General features: G+C 39.5%; 1 protein-coding gene across 2 annotated transcripts in view; it reads left to right on the top strand.

Annotated features, from left to right (window-relative positions):
- The first annotated feature begins 4,792 nt into the window (after positions 1-4,792).
- Positions 4,793-12,426, top strand: part of galnt2 (UDP-N-acetyl-alpha-D-galactosamine:polypeptide N-acetylgalactosaminyltransferase 2) — a 77,271-nt gene continuing 69,637 nt past the window's right edge. The window contains exon 1 of one of the 2 annotated variants that reach the window (XM_084719059.1): positions 4,793-5,323. In XM_084719059.1, the coding sequence (XP_084575185.1) occupies positions 5,228-5,323 (96 nt within the window). In that variant the 5' untranslated portion in view covers positions 4,793-5,227. The remainder of the gene's footprint in view (positions 5,324-12,426) is intronic. The other variant, XM_084719067.1, reaches the window with a different exon arrangement.

Consider the following 12,426-nt stretch of genomic DNA (forward strand, 5'->3'; position numbering starts at 1 on the left):
ATTAGTAGATGTAGCTGTCAGATTAATAAAATGTAGCAGAAAATATTCAAATGAATAAAAAGGGCTCTCCACTATGCCTGCTGGTACAATATAGACTATATTTTGGTAATAAGTGGCTTGATCAGACTAGCTGAAAACTCTCCTTTCACAGGTGACTGGGTTTTACTTCAAGGTTTATGTAAATGTTGGAAAAATGGGAAAAAAAAATGCTAATTTTAAGAAACAGGAGTATCAAAGCAAAGCTGGTGAAAATGGAAAATTGTTTATAAAACCTTGGTCCCTCAAAGAGCCTTTTGCCTCAGTAAAAGCTTCACAAATGAGGCATTTAGTTAACAGTTCAGACAGAAAATTGAACGCATCTTCCTCGCTCGTCTGCAGCAGTTTCCAGAAATTTTACACACTTTTGTTCTGACTCATCGGCACCCTGTTTGTTCCTTAAAAACCCCGCAGGTCTGAGGTGAGAGGACTGAACAGGAGAGGTCTTTGTAGTTAACCCTTCGCTTTACGTCTGTGCCACTTTCTGCAAAAAATGGAGGCATGTTTTAAGGATTAATCACCAGGTTTAGCAAAAAGCAGCATGCTCTTCACTGACCTAATAATGTAAAACAGTGTTTAATGTTAAAAAAAATGTTTGTGCATTTCTCTGTGCCACAGTGTGAGATGCATACACAGCAGTAGTGCTCGCATATCTTCCAGTGATGTGTGACATTTTGTGAATGATTTAAAGGGACAGTTCAATCTAATATCAAATATACATATTTTTCCTCTGGCCTGTAGTGATGTTTATCCATCTTGATAGTTTTGGTGTGAGTTGTGGAGTTTTGGAAGTATCAGCCACAAAGATGTCTGCCTTCCTTCAGAAAGATGGAACTAAATGGCACTCGGCTTGAGGTGCTCAAAGAGACAAAAAACACATGGAAAACTCCTTCTATGGTGTAAAGAAAGTAGTTCCTTTGGCTGAACTTATGGCTGAACTGTCCCTTTAATACCTGTGTACTCAGTTACATCAATTGCATTATATACTTGTGTATAAAGGTAAAGAAGTTCACTTCAAACTGTGCAATATCCATTTAATACCATGAGACTATCTCTAAATACACAGGGATAAACTTATTACAAACGGACTGTTGTGAATCTGGTGATGCTAGCTAAAAATCTTACCATCCATGTCTATGTGCCAAGAGCCAACCAACAATTCAACTGACCTGACTAGTCGGCGAAGCCCACGAAAGAAAAACTCCTTGCTTTTTGGCAGCAGTTCTTCCAGTCAGACAAGTTTTACACAACCCATTCTGTCCAAGTAATGATGAAACACCTATTCTGGTTGGTCCACTTCAAGGTTCCCAGTGTCACTTCATCACAGGTTTAGTCATAGACCGTGTGATCAGGTTTCTTTTTCCTGAAAGGAGTGTACTTTGCAGTTTTCTTCTCATTTAAAGAAAAACGAACTTGTGCGTAAGCTTCACATTTTTAGTAATAACAGTGCAACTCCTTTTAGACATAGCTGATAAAAAATGTATAAAGGAGAATATAGAAAAATGACACTTCAATGGGCAATGGGACATTTGAGAGTCAGAAGACTGTAAAGCAATACCTCCATCAGGAATCATCTATTCAGTCATTATTGCAATATTTGTCTTGATTTATTCTTGGTCTTAATCATTAAAGGACTATTAAAACAAAAATTTAGAGTTTCTCTTCGCAGTACTGCAGAAGTTAAGATGGCTGATGAATTCACAGCCAAGAGACAGGCTTGTTTCCTCTCCTCTCTATTTCTGGAAGAGGCCTTGAAAGCCAAACTGACCCTCTTCAGGGGTAATTTGAGACCCTCATAACGGTTATTCGGGACGTCCAAGGCAAAGGGCAAAAGATAAAAACCTCTTTTACCTCTGTGCTGCTGCTAAATTTGCACAACGTCTGTTTCTCTGCTTCTTACTCCTCCACTTCTCTCTCTAGCTTCGGTTTGACTTCCATCCATCCATCCATCCATCTCTCTACTGTAGGTAACATAAACAGACCGAGTCTCTCTTCACCACCACCACAGCAGGGATGAATAAATGTGTGTGTGTGTGTGTGTGTGTGTGTGTGTGTGTGTGTGTGTGTGTGTGTGTGTGTCTACTGGGACACTCTTTGGAGGCACAGCACAAAGTGTGTATTGATAGCATTTTTACTTGGACTGCAAGGCATTTTGCTCTCCAGTCAGAATCACATTTTGTCACCATTAAATCTGAAAATGTCAGAGGCAGATTGAACCACGGCGAACATGAACTAGACCTTTTAGTTTAGCCAAAGGTGTTTCAGCTGCGCAGAGAGTTGATGTGAGTGCCACGGACCACAGAAACATCTATTTGAACTGTGCTTTCATGGATCGACAATGTCAGGCTGACTTTCTCCAAAATGTCTCACTTACGTTTAAAGATTTTTAAAAGTGATCCATCAGCTACAATTTTGGTTGACACCGCTACATTTTCTTTGTATCAAGAGTTTCTGCGGATCAATGGGGTCCCTACACTGACAGACAATTTTCTGACAAATTCAGACCAGTTGTGTTTATTTGATATGAGGCATTTTCTCTATTTTGTTTTGTCTCTAGTTTGGAGAACAAGAGAAAAAGGTAATGTCAGTCATTTCCTACATCAATTATTATTTAGTAGCATTGTGAATGATGAATGAGGGGTTGTTTGCTCATGTTGCCATGCAAGTGTCTATCAAATCTGATCAAACCACACCCACACAGCTCTGTTGAAGCAGAGTTTTATAAATAGTACTTAATAATACCCCCCCCCCCCAAAAAAAAAAAAAAAAAATTGATTGATTGTTGCATATTTATTAATGAATAGTTGGTGTTATGAAACCATATTTCCAGTGGCTATAAAGAAAACCTGTAACCTACCTCCTTAAGTTACTTTCATTTTTATGTGTTCTCTTCCTCATAATAATGAAAAACCCTCTCATAAACTGTATTGTTTTCTTTCTCATGAATATAAACTTTATCATAATCATGTATTCCATAAATGGAGCATGACGAGGTCAGGACATGTCCCTTAGTAACAAATATGGTGCAAATACAGATATATAGATTTACAATAGGATCAAGAAGAACCAAAGTACTAGTTTCAAAACATTCACTGCAATTTGCACTATGACCTCTGCAAACACCTTCTGGATGTTATTTTTTAACTTGAAGTGACCTTTCCCTTTAGTGGTTTTATTGGAGATCTGTCCTGTCACATGTAGCCTGTTGTTTTAGAGACGTTTCTACTGCACCAGTAAGTTCTTGTCTGTCATACAAAGTCACAGACATGCACAAATCTACATTTAAGTTTCAGTTGTGCAGCTGACATGCTGAGACTCAGCAAAAAACAGACCAAAACCTACTTTTGGTTACTGTACAGGAAGTGTTGCTGCAGTCATTGAGGAGCTTATTAAGATTGTTGTACGGCTGTAGCTGTTTGGTTTAGTTTGGTTTGATTCTCTACTTGAGGTTTCAACTAAAGGTCAATGTCATTTATTATTCTGCTGATTATTTTCTTGATTGTTCGCGTAGACAGTGAAAAATACTCATCACAGTTTCCTGATGTCATCAATCTGTTGTTTTGTCTTAAGTCTAAAACCAGGAGATACTAAATGAACCTTGAGGTGAGACTGTTTTGTCAACTAATTTTTTCTGAGTGAACCTACAATCTCAACCTTTAAGCCCACACACATGAGAAATCCTTGAAGCGCTTAGAAACATGAAAATCTAAACAGTTAAAATCCCATGACTCCCGTCTGTCGAGTATATGATTTGGATATGATCAAAAAGTCCAGAACAGCTACTACATGAACCTTTTGGCCATTTGTCCGTCCCACAACACAAGAAAAAGCTGCAAATCTCCCAAAACTGACTGCAAATTATTTAAAGAATGATTTGATTATCAAATGGTTAATAGTTTTTCATGTTTGCTTGTTCATATTTGGTTCTTGATGTAGATATAAATATGTATCGATGTTTTGGCTCAAATTGTTCTGGGTAGGAATTAGATCGTTTTAAGAAGAAAAATAAATGTATAAGGGGATGCTTTTTCTTTGTTGGATTGTTCTTTATGGATTTAATCACCTTTCAGTGAAAATACAGGCCTATTTTCACCATAATAAGTTTCTTTTGGGGACCAAGAGTTAGGACAGAGGAGGAGTGAAGGAAGGATTCAAAGGCTTTATTGTAATATGCAGAAATAAACAGGCTATCAATGCAATTAAAATGTTTGTTTGTTATGTCTCTATCTGCTACCATCAGTTTCTATTTAAAAATATATTTGAAACTTAGTTTAATAAATAGGGGAAAAAAATGAAATTAAGTCAGACAGTTAAAAGTCTAAAAGACTGTGCAAAAGGAAGGAATGAAGGAAGGAAGGGAGGAAAGAAGGAACAAATGGCAGAAGAGTGGAACGAAGGAAATAATGAGGGATGGAAGGAACAAACGGAGGTAGGAAGCAGGCAAGGAAGGAGAGAAAGGGGAAGGAAAGAAGGAAGACAAAAAGGAAAGAAGAAAGGAGGGAAGGAATTAAGTGTCCAAGGAAGGAATGACGGAAGGAAGGAATGGAAACGAAACATAAGACAAATCTGATAGTTCTTTCAGCTTGTGTCTCTATTATTATTAAAATTGCTCAGAACCAGATGACAAAGAGAAAGTTTTTTTGTTTGTAAGTGAGTTTTTATTTAAAAACAGATAAGTCTTTTGTTTTCTCTTTTGATTTAACTCGGTTCAAAGTGTCTCTGGCGCCCCTAGCGTCCCCTCAGGGCACTGCAGCTCCTCAGCACACAGACAGTGAAATCATGACAGATCCTCTCTCTCAGCACCCAGAGCCACATAACTGAAATTTTACAACAATCATTTCCTACAGAGAACCGTCCCCACCCCCTTCACTCGGCTTCAGCACCGGGAAACGCACGGCTCGGCTCGACTCGCTGCCTGCCAGCCCCGGCCCTCCTCCAGGGCTGTCCGAGCCGGTGTTTGATTGGATTAGAGTCGGCTAGCCTTTGCCCTCTCACCCCGCTGATGTTGGCTGGCTGCTTCCTGCTCCCTCCGCTCCCCCTGACCGACTGACGAAGTCTGCCGAAGCCGCACGGCGAAGCGCCCCGCACGGACACAGCAGACCGGGACGAACCGCCGACAGACAGACCGGAGCAGAGCCGAGCAGAGCCACGAAACCCACCGACAGACCGGAGGAGGAAAAACGAGGCAGCCATGCGGAGGAAATCGAGGATAATGTTATGTTTTGCCGTGCTGTGGGTGCTGGGGATAGCCTACTATTTCTACTCGGGGACAGCGCTGAGTCGAAAGGTAGGGTTTCCGTTCCTCTTCTGCTTTTTTCGGCTAACGTTACACGGTCCTACTCGGTGTCCGTGTGGATGTTTTCCTCCAGGACAAAGCGAAGATGGAGCGGTGTGATTTGGCGCTGCCGTGCCTCTTTTTGGGGGCTGTGTTTAGCGGCTGCACCGATGCTGAGAGGAATGTGATAAAGGGCCTGCTAGTATCAGTGGGCAGGCATTGATTTTGGTGGAGATGAGTGTGGACAAGGGCAGCAGGGTAGCAGGGCTGGCCGGGCGGCGTGCACACACCTCCCGCTGTGCCGGTGATTGCCTTCCCGTGGCAGTGGGAGCGGAGCACGTCCACACCGGGCAGCACGTTAACCACTTTAACCGGCTAAAGTGGGAGCAAGATAAAGGTGAAAGCAAGCAGAGTGGTTGTTATTAATATTAGGCTGCTGGCCTGGCTCACAGGGCCGGGGGTGGAGGTGGTGGTGGAGGGGGTTTAGCCTATAGAGCACGTCAGCACAAGCCGCTGCTGCTGCTGCTGCTGCTGCTCCGAGAAATGAACAGAGATCAGGAAGTGTGCAGATTAACGCCGGGTTAAAGCACTGATACTACATGCTGACGGTCTGTCGGGATGTGATTTTTTTTCTCAAAGGGCGGCTTTAAACATTAGTTCATTTTTTTCTACTGTGGGAACAACCTAGATTCACTTTAACCTGAGTGCTGCTGTGATACCAGATTATCTGTCTGCTCATGTCCCTGCTTTTATGTGATATACTATCAGATTTTCAGGTACACTAAGCTTAAATGAATGCAACTCCCCTTCAGTAAACCCTCTTATAATGTCCAGCTTGTGTTAAAGCTTGTGTGCTAGAGATCCAGCTTTGTTTTTCTGATATTTTGCCCGACCCATTCATTTTCAAAAGTGTGGACCAAATATTACAAACTAGACCTAAAACAGTCAGTCCATTGCCAGAAAATGTGTTTATCATTTAACTTATTTCTTGAGCAAAAATAACTCAAACATCTGATGCTTCCAACTTCTCAGATGTTAGAATTTGCTGATATTCCATTTTTTGATGATGGATAGGGATGAGTATTGTTTAGGATTTTATTGTCAGAAATTACTGATGTTGCTTATCGATAAGATACTTATCAATACTCTCATTGATACTACCTGATAGGACTGTGTATTGGCAAGTATCTGGCAATATAATACATATCACAATACAGGGGTTATGATTCAATATATTGCAATACTGTAAGCAAGGTGCTATATTGCTACTTTTATTCTAAGTTCAGGAAAACTGTCTCTGCATAAAGAAAACACTACCATATACATAAAGTCTGACTTAATAAGTTTCCTTTTCATGCAATCAGAACAGTTAAGATAGAAAACAACACTGCTATCTAGTGGCTTGGGTTTAAACACACTGCATAATGAACCACCGCCACAAATCTTTGCATATGTCACAATGTCATGATACTGTGTTTTGAGAATCAATGCAGAATCACAAAACATAATATGACAGTACTCAACTGTATTTATATTTTCTTCCACCTTTATTTATAATGTTCAGCTTGTGTTAAAAAAGTTTGAGATTCAAGTTTGAGAGGTACTCTGAGTTTTTTTTTTTTTTTTTTTTGGTTTGTTTGTGTTTTTTTATTTTTTATTTGATTTGATGATAATAAATCAGTTCCATCAGTTACTTTCAATAAAACAGCCAACCCTATTTTTTCCCTTGTTGTTCCAACTTCCTTTTGCTGGGGACCCCTACAACCCACTCAAGGACCCCTGGTGGCCCCCGGACCCCAGTTTGAACTGGATTTGATTGACAGAAAATGCGATAATCATTTAAGTAATTTCTCAGGCAAAAAATGCCAAATATTTGGTGGTTCAAACTTCTCAAATGTGAGACTTTGCTTCTTGTACTTTTATTGATAATAGTTAGGGATGAAAAGATTCAACAGTTATTTTATTTGTACTTTTTGCATAATTAACTTAAATTGTTGTTGCACTACATTTTCATCAAATTCAGTAAAGTGAGCCCACACTTTTAAATGTTTTGCCCTGTCAGCTGTTTATGTAACATTACAGTGTTACATTAGTAAGGAGGTTTAATGTACAGTGAGCTGGTCATTGTGAAATAAACCCTGACAGGGAGATGCCAGTCCCTGACGCGAACTGTACATTATCCTGCATATAACATAGCTTCTTACTTAAAAAAAAAATCTGCAAAATGATACAAAACATTAATTAAAAAATATTTTATAGCTCCTTCAGAGTCTGTGATCAAAACTGCATACATAGCAATGATCTGCTATTCATAGCAACAGCCTGCTTAGAATGCTGTAATTGACCAATCAGAATTGAGTATTTAACAAGACTGTGTAATAAATACCAATAGCAGCAGTATCGTTTGTCCCAGAACTGCCCCAGGAACTGGTACTTGTTTTGCACTGGTTTTTAATATCCGTCTTTAAAGATAGTAAACTGAATTTGTGATAGGAAAAATGTCACAATTTTTCTGATGTTTTATTGACCCACGCACCCTTATTAGTATTAGTATTATTAAATGAAAACTGAGCATTATAACCTTGATGGAGGGAGGTTTTATTGTACGACTGAATTAGTTTTGTCTAGGTGTGCCTAATAAACTGGCAACTGTGGGTAATTAATTTCTTTACCTTTACTTTTTTTACCTTTACCTTGTGTGCCTTTATGGTCACACTACAGGACACTGTAAACCTCATTAGTAGTAGTACCTGGTTGACTATGTGTATGTGGAGGCATGGATTCCATTCATGATATACCAGGCCTGTACATGCAACAGTATGTCATGCATGAAATCTAAGTTCAATTTCTTCCAGGTGTGCATATGTGGAGGAAGACATGCTGCCATTGTACACACATCTATATCCTGTGTGTGTGTGTGTGTGAGAGAGAGAGAGAGAGAGAGAGAGAGAGACTGAGCACAGTCACTTTTTTGTGTTGGGGGAACATCCAGCTTGAGCTAACGGTGTGTATTTGGGTGTGTGTTGGTGTTCATGTAGGCCAGTGTATCCTGCTGTGTGTATGTGTAAAGTGCTCTGCGTGGGTGGTTGTGTGCACAGTACACTGCCTCTATTACCCCTCTGGATTTGCTTTGCGTGTGTATGTGTGTTTGAGTGTGTGTGAACGTCCTGCGTGTATTCCACCTGTCTCTTGTCTTGTCCTATCTGTCTCTCTGTGTTTGCTTTGCTCCAGTCAACCAGAGCAGCCCTTTTACTTTTCCATTAGGCTGATAGCTCTGTGTGTATATATATATGTGTGTGTGTGTGTTTGAGGTTGTTAAGGGGGTCAAAGTGACACTACCATGGTAAGCAACTTTCTCTTGAGTTGGATGGCAGGCAGCATTAATATGGAGGCTGGGTGATCGGCTGCACCTGGCTGGTGTCTTTACACAGAGATTAATCTGTTTAAACAAAGGTGCTTCTGCACAGATATAGTGATGTTTTCCATCACATCTTTGAAAGAGTCGAAGCATTTAATAACTTCTCTCTTCTGCCATTAAACAAAGCTTTTAGCCGTAGTTCAGTGAATTTTTCAAAAGCACTCAAGATTTTCATTTACAAAAATGGATGAGAGGGCCCATGAAACAAAATTACAACCAACATTTTTGAAACACTTGCTGGTGATTGATGGGTCACTTAAATGTAAAGGAAATTCCAATTTCAGTGTGTAGCCAGTTGTGTTGGTGCTATTTGGAGCCACAACTAATGATTATTTTTATTGATTGATTCATCTGAAGATTATTCTTTCAATTAATTGTCCAGTCTGTGTGTCAAAAGTGTGTTAAAATGCTCATAATTAGATTTTCAGAGCCCAATGAGATGTCTATAAAGGGACAGTTCAGATTATTTGACGCAGGGTTGTATGAGGTACTTGGAGGCAGTGTATTACCTACAGGATATTGTGGAGAGAGGAGTACCAGCACACATACAGCTAAGCAATGAACTGCTGCAAATGTATTTTAGCCGTTAAACAGGGTCCACCTAAAAATCATTATCAGTTTAAGTGTATGCAATATTTAGAGTATTTTTACCACTTTACCTTGACCTCAAACAGCCTTGTCTGACAAGGAAACCAGCATTGTATAAGCCAAATATCACTCTCTCAAAACCAGCCAAACTCCATAGGCGAAATCAGCAATTTTACCACAGAGAACACAGGAGATGCTGGAATACCACTTCCTCAATCTGCTAGTTTGTCCGTGTCATTGTGTGACTTCCGTGCACCTGAACTATCCTACTATTTACAATAACGTAAACAACTAACCAGTCAAGGCAGTGGAAGACCAGTAGCTCCTGTGTTCTGCAAGTTAAGATTACTGATTTTGCCCATGAAGTTTGGTTGGTTTGGAGAGAGATCGATATTTGGTTTATATTCCTGTCAGAAACAGCTGTCTGGCAGCAATGTGAAGTGGTAAAAATATTCCAAATATAGTGTACATTTAAACTGATATTGTCTTTTTTTTTCAGTTGGTTACCATTTTTAAGAGGATAAATTGTGTTTTGCTGGTGACCCCAACCAAAGCAGTTAGTAGCTTAGCCTTTGTGCTGATACTCCCCTCTGCTCCTCCCAACTAGGGGAATGCTGACTGACATCTTGTGTAGACAATACACTGAATATTGCTAAGAAACTCATGCAACTAATAGTTTCAGTACTAGTACGCTTCCCATCAACTCCAATATTGTCATTAAAAGTTCTTTAGTGGTTCCCCGCTGTTCCTTTACCTTTATCTTTTTTTCTTCTCTTGGCAAAAGATAGATGGATTGGAAAGGTTGTGAATTTAATTATGTAACAGTGTTTCTAAATATGGACAAATAATCCTCCTTGGGAGTTACGTTTAAAGTGTGATTCACACATTTGTACGTTCATTCATTCGTTAATCAGAGAGATGATGGCGACCCGCAGGTGTCTGGAGAGCTTTTAGTGCTACAGGGAAAATCAGAACATTTCCAGGCAACTTATTCCAACTGTCAAGAACAGGTTATTTATATGCAGCACACATTTTAGCCAGGACTTCCTCAGCCCCCTCTTATACTGCTCACAGATAGCTCCTGCATCCAACATTACACCTCACAAAGCTACATGTTGTATCATCGCTGCTGCTTGGAGGCACTGTGGTGAATTCAGAGTCCAGCAGCTCTGGGCCTGCCAGCCTGAGCAGGACACACACTATCATGGCAGCTAAATCAAATGTCCATTTTTTTGAATACTCTGAAGGAGGGTGTCTCTGCCAGAGGAATTAGTTCAACTTCTGCAGCTTTGTCATATACCCACGATACTGTAGCTCTCAAGATCAAAGCACTCAAAAACAACATTTTTACTATTAACAGTTCAAAGGTACCATTTTTGTCCATCTTGCTGGAGTCTGTATGCTAATTTAAAGCTGGGGTAGGCAGTTTATATTATTTATATATTTTATATTATTATTTATTTTGGCATCAAAAAAGTTTCCATAATAATAAGTTTAAAATAAATCATGTGATCTGAGAGACAAGTAGACTTTTGCTTCTCCTCTTGGTTACGTTTTCAGGCTTCAGAAAATTTGGTCTATGATAGGAGACTTTGGCCAATCACAGGTCAATTAGATAGTTGATTGTTGAGTCTAATTTCCAAGACATCTTTTTTTTATTACACTGTATCAGCTACAAAACAAAACCAGCATGGAACCAGTAACCACTAATTTGAACTGTACAGCCCAGTCAGAATTTATCGGAGGTTAGCTAGTGTGCCCTGATGTGGTGTGTGGGCTCATTAAAAAAAGTACTTCTAAAACTAGTAAGTCAAAAATAGTTTCTGTTAACATTACTTTCATCTAATATGGGTAAGTTCAATTCTGACTTGAGATCAGTGCATTTTATGTTTGATTGAAGTCTGTTGAAAATAACTAATTTGAAGCCTGCTGCACCTTCTTCAAGAAATGACTCAAATTAGGAACTTTAAGGCATTAGAGTTGCACGGGATTTCAGAACAACATAAATCCACCAGCAAACGCCTGCTATCACTCAATGTTGTTCTGTATTCACATCGGGAGCATTAATAAAGTTCAGCACAACACACTGCACTAAAACAACTGCAAACACCAGACAAGTAGATCTACACCAACATTAGTAGCGGATGTGCTCTGGAAATTACAGCTAAACATTAGTCACATATAAGTCATTCTACAATTTCTTTGCCAGTATGATATGAAAACAAATGCATTTATAATGGTCTTAAAAAGTTCTTAAATTAAACTTGTTGAGGCCTGCAGTGACCTTGTTTAATGGCACTTTTTGGACAGAATGTCCCATCTAAAAATATCAGAAATATTGTCATTTCTGTCTAGTTTGTTTTTTGGTCTGATAAAAAAAAGGGGACTGAAATGTCACCATGTGTCTCCAGAGGTCAAGAACAAACTTTGTTCCTCATATCTCTGGTCATAAATCTAGAGCTGCGTCACTGTGAAAGTTTGTCTTTATTTTATTAGTGTACACAGTGATACTGAGACTTCTGGAGCATTTCTCAGGTTTACTGGCCTGAACAGGACATAATTTTAATGGTTTTAAAACTGAGAAGGACTGGATTCGTTCAGTCATTCATTGTAATTTATGTAAAATGACAGAAGTATGTATATAAAAAATATATTATCATGCTTAATATTTGCAATCAAGTCCCATAGTTTCATCTAAAACCATTCATATTATCTGCCTATTGGCATCCTGCTGCACTTTAATGGTGTATGTGAAAAATGCATTCCTGCATTTTGTAGTTTATGGGTTGGAAGTAAAGTTTCCACCTCTTCCGTGTCCCACACACAGCACACAGTATGTAGAATGACAGGAAGCCTTGGGAGGCACCCAGCAGCTGGCCTCAGTACAAACTTGTATCTGTAAGTGCATTGTTGTACACAGGAGGATAATGTTGCAAACATGAGCCTGCTGGCTCACCAAGACGTCCCATTAAAGTCTTCCTTGTTGGATGGACCTCAGAGGTTTTTTTCCTGCCAGCTCTCAAGAAACCAACGTCCCACTGTTGAGTCTACTCTCCTGCTAATCAGCAGTGTGAGAGGGGAGCTAAGTGGCAGTCAGATATAGGAGGGT

Source organism: Lutjanus erythropterus, chromosome 1 (assembly GCF_056507025.1).
Source record: "Lutjanus erythropterus isolate fLutEry1 chromosome 1, fLutEry1.hap2, whole genome shotgun sequence".
Taxonomy (NCBI): domain Eukaryota; kingdom Metazoa; phylum Chordata; class Actinopteri; order Lutjaniformes; family Lutjanidae; genus Lutjanus; species Lutjanus erythropterus.